At 36.4% G+C, this 19,304-nt stretch overlaps 1 protein-coding gene across 1 annotated transcript in view; it reads right to left on the reverse strand.

The window, feature by feature from the left end:
* DNAJC15 (DnaJ (Hsp40) homolog, subfamily C, member 15) overlaps positions 1 to 19,304 on the reverse strand; it is an 86,196-nt gene that overhangs the window by 8,404 nt on the left and 58,488 nt on the right. The window contains exon 5 of the mRNA XM_011940339.1: positions 19,185 to 19,255. Within this exon, the coding sequence (XP_011795729.1) occupies positions 19,185 to 19,255 (71 nt within the window). The remainder of the gene's footprint in view (positions 1 to 19,184; positions 19,256 to 19,304) is intronic.

The following is a 19,304-nucleotide window of genomic DNA, read 5'->3' on the forward strand; positions in this document are numbered from 1 at the left end:
AAGATACTAAAACACAATACTAGCAAACCAAACCCAGCAACATATAAAAAGAACTATAAACCATGACCAACCAAGGGATGCAGGAATTACAAACCTTGCATCCCTGTGGGATTTAACACAGGGATGCAAGTTTGGTTTAAGCACCAAAAAATAAACATAACCAATCTCATCAAAAAAAAATAAAATTCACATAATGATCTCAATACATGGAGAAAAAGCATTTGACAAAATTCAACACCCTTTCGTGAAAAAAGCACCCAGCAAACTAGGAATACAGAGAAGTTGTCTAAGTGTTAGTATGTTTGTAGATAAAAAGTATCTACAAAAAACCCACGGATTGAATGGAGAAAGACTGGATGCTTTTCCCTAAGACCAGAAGCAAGACAAGGATGTCTGTTCTTAATGATCCTAGTCAACATTGTAATGGTGGTGAAAATGAGGTTAAAAAAGAAAAAGACATCCAGACTGGAAAGCAAGAAGTAAGACTATCATTATTCCTAGATGACATGATCTTGTATACTGAAAATCCTAAAGAATCCACTAATAACTATTAGACCTAATAAATAAGTTCAGCAAGGTTATGGGATAAAAGATCAATTACAACTCAACTGTATTTCTGTACATTTATAATAAACAATCTGAAAATAAAATTATAAAAATAAATCCATTCACAATAGCATTAAAAAGAATAAAACAGGAATAAATTTAACAAAAGAAGTACAAAACTCAGACTTGTAAACTACAAAACATTGTTGAAAGAAATTAAGGAAGATCTAAATAAATAGAAAAACATCCTGTCTCTGTGGATCAGAAGACTTAACACTGTTAAAATGGCAAAATTCCCCACTTTACAGATTTAATGCAATCCTCATCAAAAATCTCAGCTGATTTCCCTGTAGAAATTGACAAGCTGGTTCTAAAATTCATATGGAATTATTACAGAAGGACCAAGAATAGCCAAAACAATTCTACAAAATAAGAATAAAGTAGAAGGACTCATACTTCACAATATTAAAACTTACTACAAAGCAACACTAATCAAGACAGTGTGGTACTAGGACAAGGACAGACAGACAGATCAATGGCTAAAGGGGTTTCTTCCTGAGGTGATGAAAATGTTCCAAAATTAAGTGTGATGTTTGCACATGTCTAAGAATATGCCGGAACTACTGAACTGTATACCTTAAATGGATGAACTGAATTGTATGGTATGTGAATTATATCTCAATATAGCATTAAAAGAAGAATGCAGAGATAAGGGAATCTGAAGAAAAATATTTGAGTCTGATTTGGTTTATCAGATCATTAGAGAATCACAGAAACCCAGAGTTGGAAGGGTTCTACCTCTTACCCAATAAATGAATTCCTTCTATGACATCACTAATAAGTTGCTCTCTAGTAGTTTTCAATCAAATTACCTTTGCTGCCTCTATCTGCACATCACTTTTTCCATTGCTGTAGCTCCAGTGTCTAGAAGAGGACCCTGTTCTACCGACTTCCAGAAGCCTCAATAATTACTAGCTGACTGATGTCTTGCGTTCCAGCTACAAGAAAAGTCTTCCTTATAGGGGTCAAATTTTCACTGCTTAGTTTCTTCTCAGTGAACACAACTCTGTTCTCATAGAGGCATAGAAGAGGGACTTCACATATACATGCCACATTTTAGGTATTTGATATTGCAAAGATCCCCTCTAAGTTTCTCAGCAAATTTTCTTTTTCTTTAACCATTGCTTTGGCCAAAAGCCTAGGAGTCATCTTTCTTCATTTTGTCTTACCCCTGATTCATAAGCTTTGTTGGGTATTCCTTCAAAATATATCCGGAATTAGACCTTTTTTTTTTTTGAAACAGTTTCGCTCTTGTTGCCCAGGCTGGAGTGCAAAGGCTAGATCTTGGCTCACCACAACCTCCTTCTCCCGGGTTAAAGTGATACTCCTGCCTCAGTCTTCCAAGTAGCTGGGATTAGCTTCCCGAGTAGCTGGGATTACAGCCATGCACCACCACACCCAGCTAATTTTGTATTTTTAGTAGAGATGGGGTTTCTCCATATTGGTCAGGCTGGTCTCGAACTCCCAACCTCAGGTGATCTGCCCGCCCTGGCCTCCCAAAGTGCTGGGATTATAGGCGTGAGTCACCGCGCCCAGCCAAAATAAATATATAATCATGCCAATAGGTTCAGAAAATTCAACACACATTCATAGTAAAAGCTTTCAGTCAAGCTTCTGCACAGCAAAAGAAATAATCAGCAGAATAAACAGACAACCCACAAAGAGTAGGAGAAAATCTTCACAAACTGTGTATCTGACAAAGGGTTCATATCCAGAATCTACAAGAAACTCAAACCAATCACCAAGGAAAAAATAAATAATCCCATCCAAAAGTGTGCTAAGGACACGAAAAGACAATTCTCAAAAAAAGATACACAAATGGCCAACACACATATAAAAAAAACTCAATATCACTATTTATCAGGGAAATACAAATCAAAACCACAATGCCATACCATCTGACTCCTCCAAGAATGGCCATAATTAAAAAATCAAAAAATTATAAATGTTGGCATGGATGTGGTGAAAAGGGAACACTGTTACACTGTTGGTGGAAGTATAAACTAGTAAAACCATTACAAAAAATTGCACACATATGCTTATAGCAGCACAATTCACAATTGTAAAAATATGGAACCAGCCTAAATGCCCATCAACCAACATGAGGATAAAAAAAATATGGTACATATATGTAATGGAATACTACTCAGCCATAAAAAGAAATAAAATAATGGCATTTGCAGCAAACTGGATGGAATTGGAGACCATCGTTCTATGCGAAGTAACTCTGGAATGGAAAACCAATCATTGTATATTCTCACTATAAGTAGAAGCTAAGCTATGAGGACACAAGGGCATAAGAATGATATAATGGACTTTGGAGACTTGGGGGGGAGAGAGAAAAAGGAGATGAGGGATGAAAGACTACACATTGGGTACAGTGTACACTGCTTGGGTGATGAGCACACCAAAATCTCAGAAATCACCATAAAAAAGCTTTTCCATGCAACCAAACACCACTTGTTCCCCCAAAACTATTGAAATAAAAATAAATAATAAATAATAACACTAAATGAGAATGGATTAAACAATCTAGTCAAAGGCAAAGGCTGTCAGACTGGATTAAATGACAACATGATCCAGCCAGGTGCAGTGGCTCAATGCCTATAAACCCAGCACTTTGGGAGGCCGAGGCAAGAGGATCACTTGAGTTCAGGAGTTTGAGGCTAGCCTGCGCAATATAGCAAGACACTGTCTCTATTAAAAATAGAAGAAAAGCAAACAAGCATGACCCAACTATATGTTCTCTACAGGAGACACACTTAGATTTGAAGACAAAAATACCGAAAGTAAAAGGATGGAAAAAGACATATCCTGACAGCAGCAATCACTGAAAAGCTAGAGTAGTTAATGAGACAAAGTAAACTTGGAAACCAAAAATGTTATCAGAGACAAAAAGGGACATCCCATGAAAAATGGGCCAATCAATCTGGAAGATGGAACAACTGTAAACATATGTGTACCTAACAATAGAGCACCAAAATATATGAAGCAAAAACCAACCAAAACAAAAACAGAAACTAAGAAATGAAGAATAAATATTTTAAAATTCCAGCTAATATCCCACTTTCAATAACAGAACAACCAAACAAAAGATCAACAAGGAAACAGAAGACTTAATACTATAAACTAACAAGACCTAACAGATATTTATAGAACACAACCCAACAACAGAATATGTAATTCTTCCCAAATGCACAGAGGATGTTCTCCAGGACAGAGTATATACTAGGCCATAAAATGAACCTTAATAAGTTGAAAAAGGACATAAATAATACATTATATTCTCCGACCATACTAGAATGACCTTAAACATGAATACCACCACCCATAGCTTATGGGATACAGCGATAGCGGTGCAGAGAAATTTATAGCTATAAATGTCCATGTTAAAAAAAGAAGATGGCTGGGCACAGTGGGTCACGCTTGTAATCCCAGCACTTTGGGAGGGTGAGGGGGGAGCAGATCTCAGGAATTTGAGACCAGCCTGGCAACAGGGCAAAACCCTATCTCTACAAAAAATACAAAAATTAGCTGAGAAAGATGGCATGTGCCTGTAGTCTCAGCTAATCAGGAGGCTAAGGTGGAGGGATCACTTAAGCCCGTGGGGTCGAGGCTGCAGTGAGCTATGACTGTGTCACTCCAGTCTGGGTGACAGTGAGACCCTGTTTCAAAAAAAAAAAAAAACTTCAAATCAATAACTTAATATTCAACCTAAGACAATGGAAAAAGAGAAACTACTGTATGTCAATAAATTAGATAATTTAGAGAAAACGGACAAGCTCCTAAAAGATACAAACTACTGATACTGACTCAAGAAGAGACAACTTGAATATTCCTGTAACAAGCGACTGAATCAGTAAACAAAAAACTACCCACAAAGAAAAGCCCAGCCCCCCATGGCTTATAGAAGAGAGAACATTTCCTAATTTATTTTATAAAGCCTATATTATCATCATGCCAAAAGCAGATAGATATCACAAGAAAGCTACTGATACTAAAAGATACTAAAACACAATACTAGCAAACCAAACCCAGCAACATATAAAAAGAACTATAAACCATGACCAACCAAGGGATGCAGGAATTACAAACCTTGCATCCCTGTGGGATTTAACACAGGGATGCAAGTTTGGTTTAAGCACCAAAAAATAAACATAACCAATCTCATCAAAAAAAAATAAAATTCACATAATGATCTCAATACATGGAGAAAAAGCATTTGACAAAATTCAACACCCTTTCGTGAAAAAAGCACCCAGCAAACTAGGAATACAGAGAAGTTGTCTAAGTGTTAGTATGTTTGTAGATAAAAAGTATCTACAAAAAACCCACGGATTGAATGGAGAAAGACTGGATGCTTTTCCCTAAGACCAGAAGCAAGACAAGGATGTCTGTTCTTAATGATCCTAGTCAACATTGTAATGGTGGTGAAAATGAGGTTAAAAAAGAAAAAGACATCCAGACTGGAAAGCAAGAAGTAAGACTATCATTATTCCTAGATGACATGATCTTGTATACTGAAAATCCTAAAGAATCCACTAATAACTATTAGACCTAATAAATAAGTTCAGCAAGGTTATGGGATAAAAGATCAATTACAACTCAACTGTATTTCTGTACATTTATAATAAACAATCTGAAAATAAAATTATAAAAATAAATCCATTCACAATAGCATTAAAAAGAATAAAACAGGAATAAATTTAACAAAAGAAGTACAAAACTCAGACTTGTAAACTACAAAACATTGTTGAAAGAAATTAAGGAAGATCTAAATAAATAGAAAAACATCCTGTCTCTGTGGATCAGAAGACTTAACACTGTTAAAATGGCAAAATTCCCCACTTTACAGATTTAATGCAATCCTCATCAAAAATCTCAGCTGATTTCCCTGTAGAAATTGACAAGCTGGTTCTAAAATTCATATGGAATTATTACAGAAGGACCAAGAATAGCCAAAACAATTCTACAAAATAAGAATAAAGTAGAAGGACTCATACTTCACAATATTAAAACTTACTACAAAGCAACACTAATCAAGACAGTGTGGTACTAGGACAAGGACAGACAGACAGATCAATGGCTAAAGGGGTTTCTTCCTGAGGTGATGAAAATGTTCCAAAATTAAGTGTGATGTTTGCACATGTCTAAGAATATGCCGGAACTACTGAACTGTATACCTTAAATGGATGAACTGAATTGTATGGTATGTGAATTATATCTCAATATAGCATTAAAAGAAGAATGCAGAGATAAGGGAATCTGAAGAAAAATATTTGAGTCTGATTTGGTTTATCAGATCATTAGAGAATCACAGAAACCCAGAGTTGGAAGGGTTCTACCTCTTACCCAATAAATGAATTCCTTCTATGACATCACTAATAAGTTGCTCTCTAGTAGTTTTCAATCAAATTACCTTTGCTGCCTCTATCTGCACATCACTTTTTCCATTGCTGTAGCTCCAGTGTCTAGAAGAGGACCCTGTTCTACCGACTTCCAGAAGCCTCAATAATTACTAGCTGACTGATGTCTTGCGTTCCAGCTACAAGAAAAGTCTTCCTTATAGGGGTCAAATTTTCACTGCTTAGTTTCTTCTCAGTGAACACAACTCTGTTCTCATAGAGGCATAGAAGAGGGACTTCACATATACATGCCACATTTTAGGTATTTGATATTGCAAAGATCCCCTCTAAGTTTCTCAGCAAATTTTCTTTTTCTTTAACCATTGCTTTGGCCAAAAGCCTAGGAGTCATCTTTCTTCATTTTGTCTTACCCCTGATTCATAAGCTTTGTTGGGTATTCCTTCAAAATATATCCGGAATTAGACCTTTTTTTTTTTTGAAACAGTTTCGCTCTTGTTGCCCAGGCTGGAGTGCAAAGGCTAGATCTTGGCTCACCACAACCTCCTTCTCCCGGGTTAAAGTGATACTCCTGCCTCAGTCTTCCAAGTAGCTGGGATTAGCTTCCCGAGTAGCTGGGATTACAGCCATGCACCACCACACCCAGCTAATTTTGTATTTTTAGTAGAGATGGGGTTTCTCCATATTGGTCAGGCTGGTCTCGAACTCCCAACCTCAGGTGATCTGCCCGCCTTGGCCTCCCAAAGCAATGGGACTACAGGCATGAGCCACTGTGCCCGGCCTAGACACCCCCCCCTTTTTTTTTTCCCTGACCTCCTCTACTACAACAACCCTCATCCAAAACAGTATCATTCTCTTGGATTACTACAATTTTCTCTAGTGACCTCCTTGCTTTCACTCTGGACTCCCTATTTGCTTCATAGCTGCCAAAATAGTGTTCCTAATATTGCAAAACAGGTAATAGCATTCCCATAATACCTAAAAATAAAACCTGCAGTTTGTAGTACGGCTTGCAAGACACTCCATCATTTAGCCTTGGGCTTCCTCTCCAATTGTATTTCCTACCACTCTCCCCTTTGCTTGCTAATGCTCCAGCTGATCTGCTTATAATTCCATAAACAAACCATATGCTCTCATTTCAGGACCTATGCACTTGTTGTTTCTTCAGCCTGAAATACTCTTTCTTCATTTTGCATGACTTACTGCCTTAGGTCTCTGCTCAAATATTATCTCCTTAGACAGAATTTCTAAGAAGGCTATAAGTAAATCAGCATCCGCCTCCCCTCCAGCTGCCATTCTCTATCTCATACTCTGCTTTTTCTTCAAAGTGCTTATGATCCATGACATCATGGGCATTTTTTATATCAGCCTTTTCTGCATAACAAACCACCCCAAAACTCAGTGGCTAAAAGCAACAATGTTCTTTTTATTTCTCACTTTTCTGTGGATTGGCAGGGTGGTTCTTCTGAGCTGGGTGGTCCAGGATGGCCTCATTAGGGCCTAAGCTGGGATAGCTAGGCCTCTCTCTACTTGGTCTTTCATCCTTCAGGGGGACAGCTTCGTCTTCTTCACTTGGTGGTCTTAAGGATCTAAGAAGGTAAGAGCTGAAGCTGCAATGCTTCGTGAGGCCCAGGCTCAGAAATCACATAATGTCATTTTTTGCTATATTCTATTGGTCATAGCAAATGACAAAGGCCAACCTGAACACAAAGGGTGAAAAATCAGACCACCTCTTGATGGAGGAGCTATGAAGAATCTGCGGCCATTTTAAAACTACCAATTACCTATCTACTATTGCCTCTCACAGTGGAATATAAGATTCCTAACAGCAAGGTCTTTGGTTATCTTCTTCAGTATCTAGTGCATTATCTGGCTTATATTAAGTACTCAATACATTTTGTTGAATGAATAATTGCTCATATGACATTGTTTGCAGATACTTCATGATCCTATTCAATTTCCTCTGAATATGTGATTTGTTAGTATCCTTAAAAAATCTGGGATCCAGAAACAGACACAAAATTCTAGATAAGATCTAAATGCCTAGCTCAGTACAGCTGGATAAATGTTAATTGAATCAATGCATAACAAATAAACACAGAGGACTGCAGTAATATTTGGTCTTTAATAAAGATACTATGTGTCCTTTATGCAGCTTAGGACCACATTAAAATTTTAGCAGCTTTTATGCTGTTGAATCTTATAGGCCTTGAGATCAAATACATGTCCTATGGCTCTTTTCCATGTGAAACTCTGTCAAATCTCTGTCCCATAATTATACAACTGACTTTTGAGACTTAAAACATTACATTTATTCCCCCCATTTAATCTCTTCTAAATCATCACCTTCTCTAGTTGATCATTACCACTGACATACAAACCTACTAAAAACTATTCAACAAGCTTTTATAATTAAAAAGCAAAAGTAAAAAGCAAAAGAAAACAAAAAATATAAATTTTTCCCTTAATGACTCATCCCTCTCTTGCAGATACTATTCCACTTCTCTCCTTCTCTTCCTCACAAAATTTCTCAAAATAGCTGTGTATATAAGCTAACTCAACTTCCGTATCTTTTCACTCCTTAGCCCAGCACTGTTTAAGGTCATCCAAGTATTCCAATGTGGAAAAAATACTCTGGACCCTCCTCTCTATCCTTATTTTAATGGTTCTCACAGCAGCATTCAGCCCAGTTTATCACTTGGTTTCCTTAAATATATTCCTGTCTTAGCTTCTATGGTATCATTTTCTCCTTACATTTTTTTCCTTCTGTCTCCTTTGATGATTTCCCGTTTTCTAACTTGATCTATATGTGTTTGGTTCCTTAGACCTGGATGTTCAGGTTTTTTCCCTCCTATTTCTATCCTTACTTTCACTTTTCATGACCTCTTAAAGTTGTTTCAACACCATCTTAAATTGATGATTCTTAAGTCCAGTCTGCTTCTCTGAACTCCAGAGTCATTTATTCAATTCCTATTCTCCATTCCCACTTGGACAATCTACTGACTAATTCAATTAACATCAAGACAATATTTTTTTTCTCCTAAACCTGTTTACAATCCACTTGTCCACTCTAGATCATCCCCATTTCAGTAAATAGCTCCACCATCTACCTAATTTTTTGACTCAGAAATCAAGGGGAAATACTAAATGTCCTGTGTCAAATCAAGTGGCAGTAACTGTTGCTTTTGTTTCTAAAACATATCTCAAATTCACATCCTTGTCTCCATCCTAAACTAGGTCATCATTATTTCTCACTCAGATTACCCTACCAGCCTCCTAGATGACCAGCTAGTCAATTCATTTGTCATACCGTCTCAAAAGTAACTTTCTTTACTTTTGTTTTTGGTTATGATGGAGTAGTACGTTAGATGCTCACATTGAAAGCAACTAAAAAAAAAGCCAGACAAAATTCACAACAAAAATGAAACCACTACTAAAAAACCCCACCTCTTGAACTAGTATTATAGAGAAACTTCTAAGAAAACCATGACTTGAGGGTCCAAAGATTCCGGAAGGGGAGTTTCCTCCCCTTCTGGAGTTTCAGAATGTTTCAGAAAAAAACATTCTGAAATTGCTTTTTCCCTTAGATTATTTGACGATGCTTGGTGTAAGGCAAGAAATTAAAAGTATGGGCAAAGGACACAAGAAGGCTACTGCTGGGGCAGGCAAGGTATCACAAGCTGCTAAGACAAGAACTGTAGACTCAAAGATTTAGAACTCAGCTGACAAAGGCAAGCTTGAAAATAGAGCCTGATACACAGCTGATTTTTCCCTCTAAGTACATACCAAATTCTGAACTTGTACAGGGTAGAAGCAAAGTAGAAAGTTTCTGAAAAAAGCAAGAAGCTTCTGAAAAGCATAGTAAAGTTTTTGGAAGTTTCAAAATGTTAAGGAGACTGTGATTAGAGATCAGAACCTTCCAGGCATAGGAACCCCACTGAACACCCCACAAACCCAGTTGGAACCCGCAGAGCAGTGGTTCTCAGATATTAGTGTACATTAGAATCAACTGGAGGGCTTCGTAAAACACAAAATGCTAGGCCCCAACCACAGGTTTTCTGATTAAGTAGGTCTAGGGTGGAACCCAAGAGTTTGCATGTCTAACAAGTGCCCAGGGGAAGCTGCTGACAGTGTGGGGACCACGTCTTTAGAAATACTGATAAAATGAAATACATCAACACTTGGATGATTTGTAACTCTCAGTGAAGCAGTATTCCCCAAATGGCCAATGAATGATGTTACAGAATCACAGATGGGAAAAAAGAAAATTCAAAGTAAAAGATAGACCAACGGATTTTAATATAATAGACTTTGAAAGTTCAATGGCATGGTTTCAGGTTCCACAATGCAACTAATCTTTAAGAAACTACCACTTGTTGAGTTCTGGTTTAGCAGCAATGAAGAATATCTGCAATTATCTGAAAAGACGAATAAAATACTATTTCCTTTCCCAATGACTCATTTGTGTGAAGTTGTATTTTCTTCATACATTTAAACAAAACAATGTATCACAAGCGAATAAATGTCGAGGTTGATGTAAGTATCAGGGTATTTTCTGTTAATATCTTCTGTTAAGCCAGACATTAAAAGAGAGGTGCAAAAAGGTAAAACAATGTCACTTTACTCTCATTAGTCTTCACAAATTTTATTGTGGAAAAGACAAATTTTTATAAAGATTATGTTATCTATACTAATATAACAAGTTTAATATTTTTAAATGAATTAATAGGTAAATATATTTAAACTTTCTCAGTTTTAGGCCAACACAGTGGCTCATGCCTGTAATTCCAGCACTTTGAGAGGCTAAGGTGGGAGGACTGCTTGAGTCCTTGAGTTCAGGACCTGGGCAACATAGTGAGATTCCATCTCTACAAAGATAAAAATAAAAACTTAGCTGGGTATGTTGGCACATGCCTATTGTCCCAAGTACTTGAGAGGCTGGGGTGAGACGATTGCTTGAGTCTGAGAAGCCGAGGCTGAAGTGAGCTGTGATCACACCACTGCACTCCAGCCTGGGCAATGGAACAAGACCCTGTCTCAATGAAAACAAAGAAAAAGAAAACAATTACTCAGTGTTAATTTCTATTATTGTAAATACTCTAAATACTCATAGAATCCATATAAAGTCTTTTTTGGTATGAGACAAAAAAGTTTGAAAACTGTTGCTTTCATACAAAATGTATGGCATTTAAAAAATTTACTTTGCATACAAACAGAAGGCCTGAAATTCAAATAACTACGAGTAATATATTTAAGAAAACAGAGGAAAGATGGAACAGATACATAAAATTATAGAGAATTTCACAGAGAATTGGATTTCATAAAAATTTTAGAAATGACATTAAGAGCTTAATAGATAGTTAAGACAGTGTAGAAGAAAGAACAATGAACTGGAAAAAACTAATAGTCCCAGTATTACTTGAGGAGTGGCCAAAGTAATATTTTATTTCAGACTGTAGTAAGTCAAGAAAGTACACTGTAGTTTTTTCTGTTTTGTTTTGTTTTGTTTTTTGAGACGGAGTCTCGCTCCGTCGCCTGTCACCCAGGCTGGAGTGCAGTGGTGTGATCTCGGCTCACTGCAAGCTCCATCTCCCAGGTTCACGTCATTCTCCTGCCTCAGCCTCCCGAGTAGCTGGGACTACAGGCACCTGCCACCACACCCGGCTGATTTTGTTTGTATTTTTTTTGGTAGAGACAGGGTTTCACCGTGTTAGCCAGGATGGTCTCGATCTCCTGACCTCGTGATCTGCCCACCTCAGCCTCCCAAAGTGCCAGGATTACAGGCGTGAGCCACCTCGCCCAGCCCGTATGCTGTATTCTTTGGATAGTCACTAAAGAAATTGTTTTGTTTTGTTTTGTTTTCTCTGAGACAGGGTTTCACTCTGTCACCTAGGTTGGAGTACAGTAGCATGATCATAGCTCACTGTAGCCTCCATCTCCCAGGCTTAAGCAATCCTCCCACCTCAGCTTCACAAGCAGCTGGGACAACTAGCATGTACCACGATGTCCAGAAAATTTTTTTTAAATTTTACTAGAGAAAGGGTCTTGCTATGTTGCCCAAGCTGGTCTTGAATTCCACAGCCCAAGCAATCCTCTTGCCCAGGCCTCCCAAAATAAATTGTCTTTTAAAAAAATGCATCTATCAAGTTATTAAAGAAAAAATTACAAAATTTTAAAAAACTGAACCAACAAGGAACAGTCAAGGAACAGAAAAAGGAATATAGGTGAGTCAAATAGAAAACCAAAAGTAACATGTTTTATATATATATGTATGTATATATATACACACACACACAACACACACACACACATATATACACACACACGGCCAACATATATAGGTGCATGTGTATATGTATATATTCAAATACCAGTAACTACATTAAATGTAAAAGGACTAAATAGTTACATTAAAAGTCTAAAATTGTCACACTCAAAGAAAACAATTGCATGCTGCTTGGAAGAGAAAACAACAAGAGAGACACAAAAAGGCTGAAAATAAAAAGATGGAAAAAAGATATACCACATAAACACTAACCAAAGAAAAGTTGGTACAGCTATACATATTTTCGATAAGGTAGGCTTTATGGCAAAAAGCACTACTATAAACAAAGAGAGATATTTAAAACAAGGGAGAAATCCATACGTAATATATAACAATCCTAAATCATTTGCCCCCTAAATGAAGAAACAGACAAATCCACAATCACTGTAGGAGGTTTTACCCCTATCTTAACAGATAATGGAGTAGGCAGACAAGAAATAGTAAGAATGAAGAAGATCTGAACAATACAGTCAACGAACTTTACTCACATATCTAGAACACTGCATCGAGTAACTGCAGAATATACATTCTGTTCAAGTGATCATAAATTTTTCCCAAAATTGACCATATGCTAGATCACTGAAATCAGAGTATGTTCTCTTCCCAAATGGAATTAAGCTAGAAATCAATACTATAGAGATAACTACAAAATCCTCTATTGTTCAAAAATGAGGGAATGCATGTCAAATAACACACAGGTCAAAGAAAAAAATCATAATGAAAATTATAGTATTTTGAACTGAATGACAGCTGAAACCAGTGATCTGAATATTCATTTCAAAAAATTAGAAAAAGAACAGCAAATTAAACCCAAAGATAGTGGAAGGAATGAACAATGATGCAAAAATTTATTTTATAAATAGAGATCAATAAAATAAGAGATGATATAAATAAATTACTAATATTGGGAATAAAAATGTGGCTTAACTCTGCAATTACAAACATTACCAAGGTAATAAGAAGATATTATGAACCGACTTGTTACAATAGACCTGAAATTTTAGGTGAAATGAACAAATTCCTAAGAAAAAAACCTAATAAAAACGATATTAAGGAGAAATGAAAGATGTGAAAGAAATGTGTATCTTTTAAATAAATTGAAATGGCCGGGTGCAGTGGCTCATGCCTATGATCCCAGCACTTTGAGAGGCCGAGGCAGGTGGAACACTTGAGGTCAGGAGTTCATGACCAGCCTGGCCAACATGGTGAAATGCCATCTCAACTAAATCTAGAAAAACTAGCCAGGTGTGGTGGCACACACCTGTAGTCCCAGCTACTCGGGAGGCTGAGGCAGGACAATCACTTGAACTCAGGAGGTGGAGGTTGCAGTGAGCAGAGATCGTGCCACTGCACTCCAGCCTGGGCGACAGAGGAAGATTCCATCTCAAAAAAATGAAGAAATAAAAATAAAATAAATAAATTGAATCAGTAATTTTAAACCTTCCCACAAAGAAGTCTCCAAGCCCAGATGGCTTCATTTGTGAACTCTTACAAATACTTAGAAATGAGATTAAAAGGAGGCCAAGGCGGGTGGATCAGGAGGTCAGGAGATCGAGACCATCCTGGCTCACACAGTGAAACCCCGTCTCTACTAAAAATACAAAAACATTAGCCAGGCATGGTGGCAGGCACCTGTAGTCCCAGCTACTCAGGAAGCTGTGGCAGGAGAATGGTGAGAACCTGGGAGGCAGAGCTTGCAGTGGCCAAGATTGTGCCACTGCACTCCAGCCTGGGCAACAGAGCAAGACTCCATATCAAAAAAAAAAAAAAAAAAAAAGAAATAAGACTAATCTTACACAAATACTCAGAAAGTAAAGAATGCTGCCCAATTTCTTTTAAGAGGCCAGAGTTTCTTGATAACAATATTTATCAACTTTCAAAAAAAGGCAAAATAAAGTTAATTTTTTTCATCAACAGAGGCAAAATTTTCCCCTTTAATTTATGCCCTGTATAGGAAATCTTTGCCTAAGTCTTATGTTTCTTTTTAATATGGAAGTTTCTTTTACCTTTCATATTTAGGTTTGTTAAATTAAATAAGCAGGATGTCATTAGCCTGGGGCTGTCTCTGTGTCTCTGTACGTAGTTCCCACATAATGAACTACAACCTAACTTAGTGCTTACACAAACTGAAACCCAACTTAGAAGTATAACAGACAGCTTCAGCAGATCACAAGCAGTCAACTCATCACGCCATGCTCAAACAAGGTAAATGCTTCACCATACCATGCCCATGCCAAATAAGGCAGATGCCTAGCTGAAGCCAATCAGGTGATTTCTCTGCTCTGCTTTTGTATCTGGCCTATAAAAGCTTGCTGCTCATGCTGTTAAGGGGGTCCTCTGAACCTCTTCTGGTTCTGAGTGCAGCCCAATTCATGAATCATTCCTTGCTCAAATAAACTCTGCTAAATTTGTCCGAAGGTTTTAACAGGTTATAATCCATTAAGAATTAGTTTTGCATGTGGCATCACATGATTCATTTTCCCCATATACATATATATGGACAGATTGATGTCACTGCCTTGACTAATGTTAAGACACCACCAGTTTTACCCACCAATATTTTTACACCATCAGAGCAAAGGTTGGCAAAGTGAAAAAGGAATATAGTTATGATTTGTGCACTTTTCTGCCCATATATTATACTTCAATAAAAAGTATACTTAAAAATAAAGTGGAGTTTGAAAATGAAAGAAAAATGACCTCTTAAAAGGTATACTGAATTGTATCACTCTAGTGCTTAAAAGCTGACAGTAACTTCCCTTTGCATTTAGAACAAAGTTGATATCTTATATAGAACTTACAGTATTTCATTATCATAATACATATCTAGTTTTTAAAATCTGGTTACCACTTTACCTCATGCTATCTTTCCTCTTGCCTATTATATTCCTATCACACTAACTTTCCTTCAGGTCTTTCAGCACACTAAATTCTTTCCTCCCTCAGAGGCTTTGCACGTTAAGCCCCTTTACTTTCTTTACCACTTTTCACACAGCTAGCTCTTTCTCATCCTGTCTCCTCACAGAGGTTTTCCCAGTCATCCTATGTAAAGTTGCCACTCTCCTACATTTTATATCTTAGCTCATACTTTTTATTGCCTTGCTACAACTTGAAATAGGTTTACTTATTTTTTTGTCTGCTCCTCCATTAGAATGCATGCTGCCATGGGGACAGAGATCTAATTGTCTTGTTGAAGTTGTCTTAAGATTTAGCACAATGCCTGCCACATAGTAGGTGCTAAATAAATAATTTTTGAATAAATGGAAGATTAGTGTCAGGTTGTTTCCTGTCAATCTAACCTAAGAAATTATTTAATATATTAGTTATCACTCCCAAATCTGTTTTACCTACCAATCGTTTGCCTTGTTTTCATCTATTTGTTTATTCATTTACTCACCAAAAAAAATTATGAATTTAGAGTTTATGATGTGTCAGCCATAAGTTATAAAGAATAAGCTATGTTCTTTACTTTTAAAGATTTCAGCATTTATCAAGGAAAATCAATGCATGATTAAAACCAAATTATCTCTTTACCAAAAAAATTAGTTAACACAAAGGTTTAAATCTAAAATGTTGAAATGAAGGGAAAAGATGAACCCTCCAAAACAAATAGTCTACTAAATCTATTCAAAAAAACAAAAACAAGTTAATTAGGCATCGCCTTTTCTTAGTGAATCCATGTTGACTCTTGGTGATCACCTCTTTCTTTTTCTAAATATTTAGAACACATTTTTAAATGTAATGTACTGTAAGAAATTACAATATATTATTACCAGGACTTCAAATAAAAATTAGCTTCTTTTACAATGAGAGTAATTAGAGAAAATCCATTCAACAGCATAATTACTTTGACTTGTTTTTAATCCCAATATTTAATTTAATTTGGACTTAAACACTCTAATAAGTAAGTGTGAGAAGACTGTGTGTTTATTGAAAGGCGTATGAGTGGGAAAAGGTTGAGAATCTCCCCACTGCAGGCAGACAGATTTCATCTAAATACAAGAAAGAACTTTCTAGTAGTTAGAGCTGTTCACCAGTAGAGCAAGCTGCCTTGTGAACAGGAAGCTCTTAATCACTAAAAGTCTTGAAGGAGAGCTAATAGGACATTTTCCCCAGGACAGAGCAGAAAGTCCAGATTTAGGAGGCAGCATTGATTAGATCAGCGCCTCTCAAGCTACAGCAAAGGAGTACTTTTTAAATGTTTTAAACATTTCCAATCTGTAGTGGACCAATACTTTTACACAGTGTGAAAGTATCACACATTTGGGTATCATGGCAATGTTATAAAGCTTTCTAAATGTTTACTTCTGATTTCTATTTTTAACTTGCACAAACTGGCCTGGCAAGAATAGGCAAAATTTTACACATTGGTTAAGACTGCATTAGACAGCCTGTAAGAAATCTCTGAGCAATCTGTCCTCTCCCCTTTTACATTCACTATGCATTACTGTAAAACCACTCATTTCATAACCACCAACCTCTTTCTTCATCAATTTAAGAAAAGCAGTAATCTAAAAGATATTAGCCTTGAAAGCATTAGATCAAGGACCTGAGATGTTTTTACTACGTTAATTTTTTATCTCACTACATTGAAAAAGAAAAATTTCCTTTTCACCAAAATACATCTGAATGCTTATTTAAAACTAATTACAAAGATTTATTTTCAGCCATTTCCCACACCTAATTTTCTGGTGTCACTTTCTTTGCACAGCTGATAATGAAATATGTAACAAATTATAGTCGGTCACACATGTGAAATTCCAAACTTGTCCTATCAGGTGGTAGCAAAACCAACCAAAAAGTTACCTGGGGGTGGGGTGGGGAAACATATTCATGAATTCAGAAGCACTAGAAATGAGATTTAAGTATTTCCAACTACCTATAATACCCAGTGGTGACCTGGCCCAAGTAAATATGTTGAAGGATTCTAAGAAGAAGAAACAAAATTAAGAGCTGCCCATTCTCATACTTCCCCAAATACTCTTGGATTTCTCTTTCCAAAGGCAATGAGGCATTTTTGAAAATCTGTTGTCTTCCCATTGAAAACAAAACAATCTTCCTTCTCAAAAGATAATTTTCAGCTTTATGAGCTATCATCTCCCAACTCCATCAAAGACAGAAGTTCCAACATTCCTATCACACTACACTTCTGCCAGAGCAGGAGTTCCTAACTGTGACTATATGGATGGGTTTTAGGAAGTGCATGAACTTTCTGAAACTCCAAATGTTTTTAAATTTTGGGTGAATGAGCAGTTATATGGAAAAAAGGTCCACAGTTGTCAATATATTCTTAAGAGGGTACAACAATGCAAAAAAAAAAGCGTTTTTCTCATGTTAAAAATCTGATCTGAACAGAAACATAGGGTACAGCCTCTGCATTAATTGAACAGGCATAAAAGGTTATTAAATAATGCAAATAAAAATGACTTTAGAAATAAGTCCCTTCATTTCGTAAACAATAAAACTCATATTTGGAGTTAAAGGAGTATTCGAGGCCACAATGCTGTCCAGAAGGTAGAAGCCAAAGAAAAATGCTGACCCCTCGCTCCCAAGTACATTCTTTCACACCCAGCTACCCACACAGGGCCAGATTAAAGGATATTAGTAAGCCCACTACAGTCAACAATCCCACCTCAAATAAATATACCATCTCAAAATAAATCAAGTAATTCTTTAAATACTACTGGCTCATAAGATAAACATTTTCTTTTTTACTACAATTATCTAAAAACACATATTGTTAGATACATTTTAGAACTTGGTTCCTTGCCAGTGGGCACAATCAACAACTTGTCAATCATCGGAAAGACAGACAGGAGTGCTTGACCCTACTGCAATCAATCAGAGAAGGGTATTCACTTGACCTGGAAGGAACAGGGACTGTTTAGGAAACAGAGGGCTTCAAGGAGGCACTTCAACACATTTCTTTCTTAGCCAATTACTCCAAAAGCCCACAATGCAAAGTAAATTAGCCGAGTGAATCTTTCAGTAACTGTTGAAACTGTTTAGAAATTTTTAGCAAAACCTCTTTTCAAAGTTTATTCTGTTTATTCACACTAAAGAACAGTAAGTGCAAAAACCAACAGAGATGATGCTCAGCGAAAAGAATTTTTATGGTAAGTAATTAAGTGAGAAAGTTGAAAAGGAACGCCTTATTTTGGTATTGGTTAGGATGGAGAGTAATCCAAAATTTGTTTTTAATTTTTTTTTTTAATAATTAGAAAACTGAAAGTCTGTAAATAAGAATCCAAGAAACTCTTCACTCTCCCCCCCCACCCCCCTTTGACTTCTGAATACAGTGTAACTTTCTACCATCTGTTATTTTAAAGCAGAAACAGCAATGAACATATGGGCTTTCTCTCTCAAGCAGCTGTAGTGTAGTTAAAGTTATAATAATTGTCTTTCTGTAAGATAAATTTACATTAAAAACCTGGCCAGTTAAAAACAAATGGCTCGGCCTCAGAGTCTTCCAGAATAAAATTAAGAAATTCAGAATCATCTATGACATATTACATTCACAGATTTGGAGGAAATCCTCTAACTCTTGTGCTTTTACATTTAAGGTTAAATAAATATAACTTGTTAAGCCCAAATCAGTTCATAACTCATGTTTTTGATTTTTCTTGATCAAAACGGCAGGTGCATCACATGGGTTCGGGAAGTCATATATAAAAACCAGCAACTAAGTTATTGAAAGCAGATAATATAAATCTACTTGTGTGAATCACTCCAATCTAAATGCTCTTCTATGAGAAAAAAAAAATCACAATACATGTGGCACACAAACTTCCATCTCAATTACATATCATTTATAATGACTTTAAGTAATCTGAAAGGAATTCACAGCATATTTTGATATACATATTATGAAAAATAGGAATTCTACTTACCTTTATCTGGGTGATTCAAAATCATGATTCTCTTATGAGCTGTTCTAATCCTAGCCTTGCCAGCAGATGGGCTGTAAAAAGAAATTAAAGTGCTTATAATAAATAGTGATAAATACAGAT

This window comes from Colobus angolensis, unplaced genomic scaffold (assembly GCF_000951035.1).
Source record: "Colobus angolensis palliatus isolate OR3802 unplaced genomic scaffold, Cang.pa_1.0 Scaffold101, whole genome shotgun sequence".
Lineage (NCBI taxonomy): Eukaryota > Metazoa > Chordata > Mammalia > Primates > Cercopithecidae > Colobus > Colobus angolensis.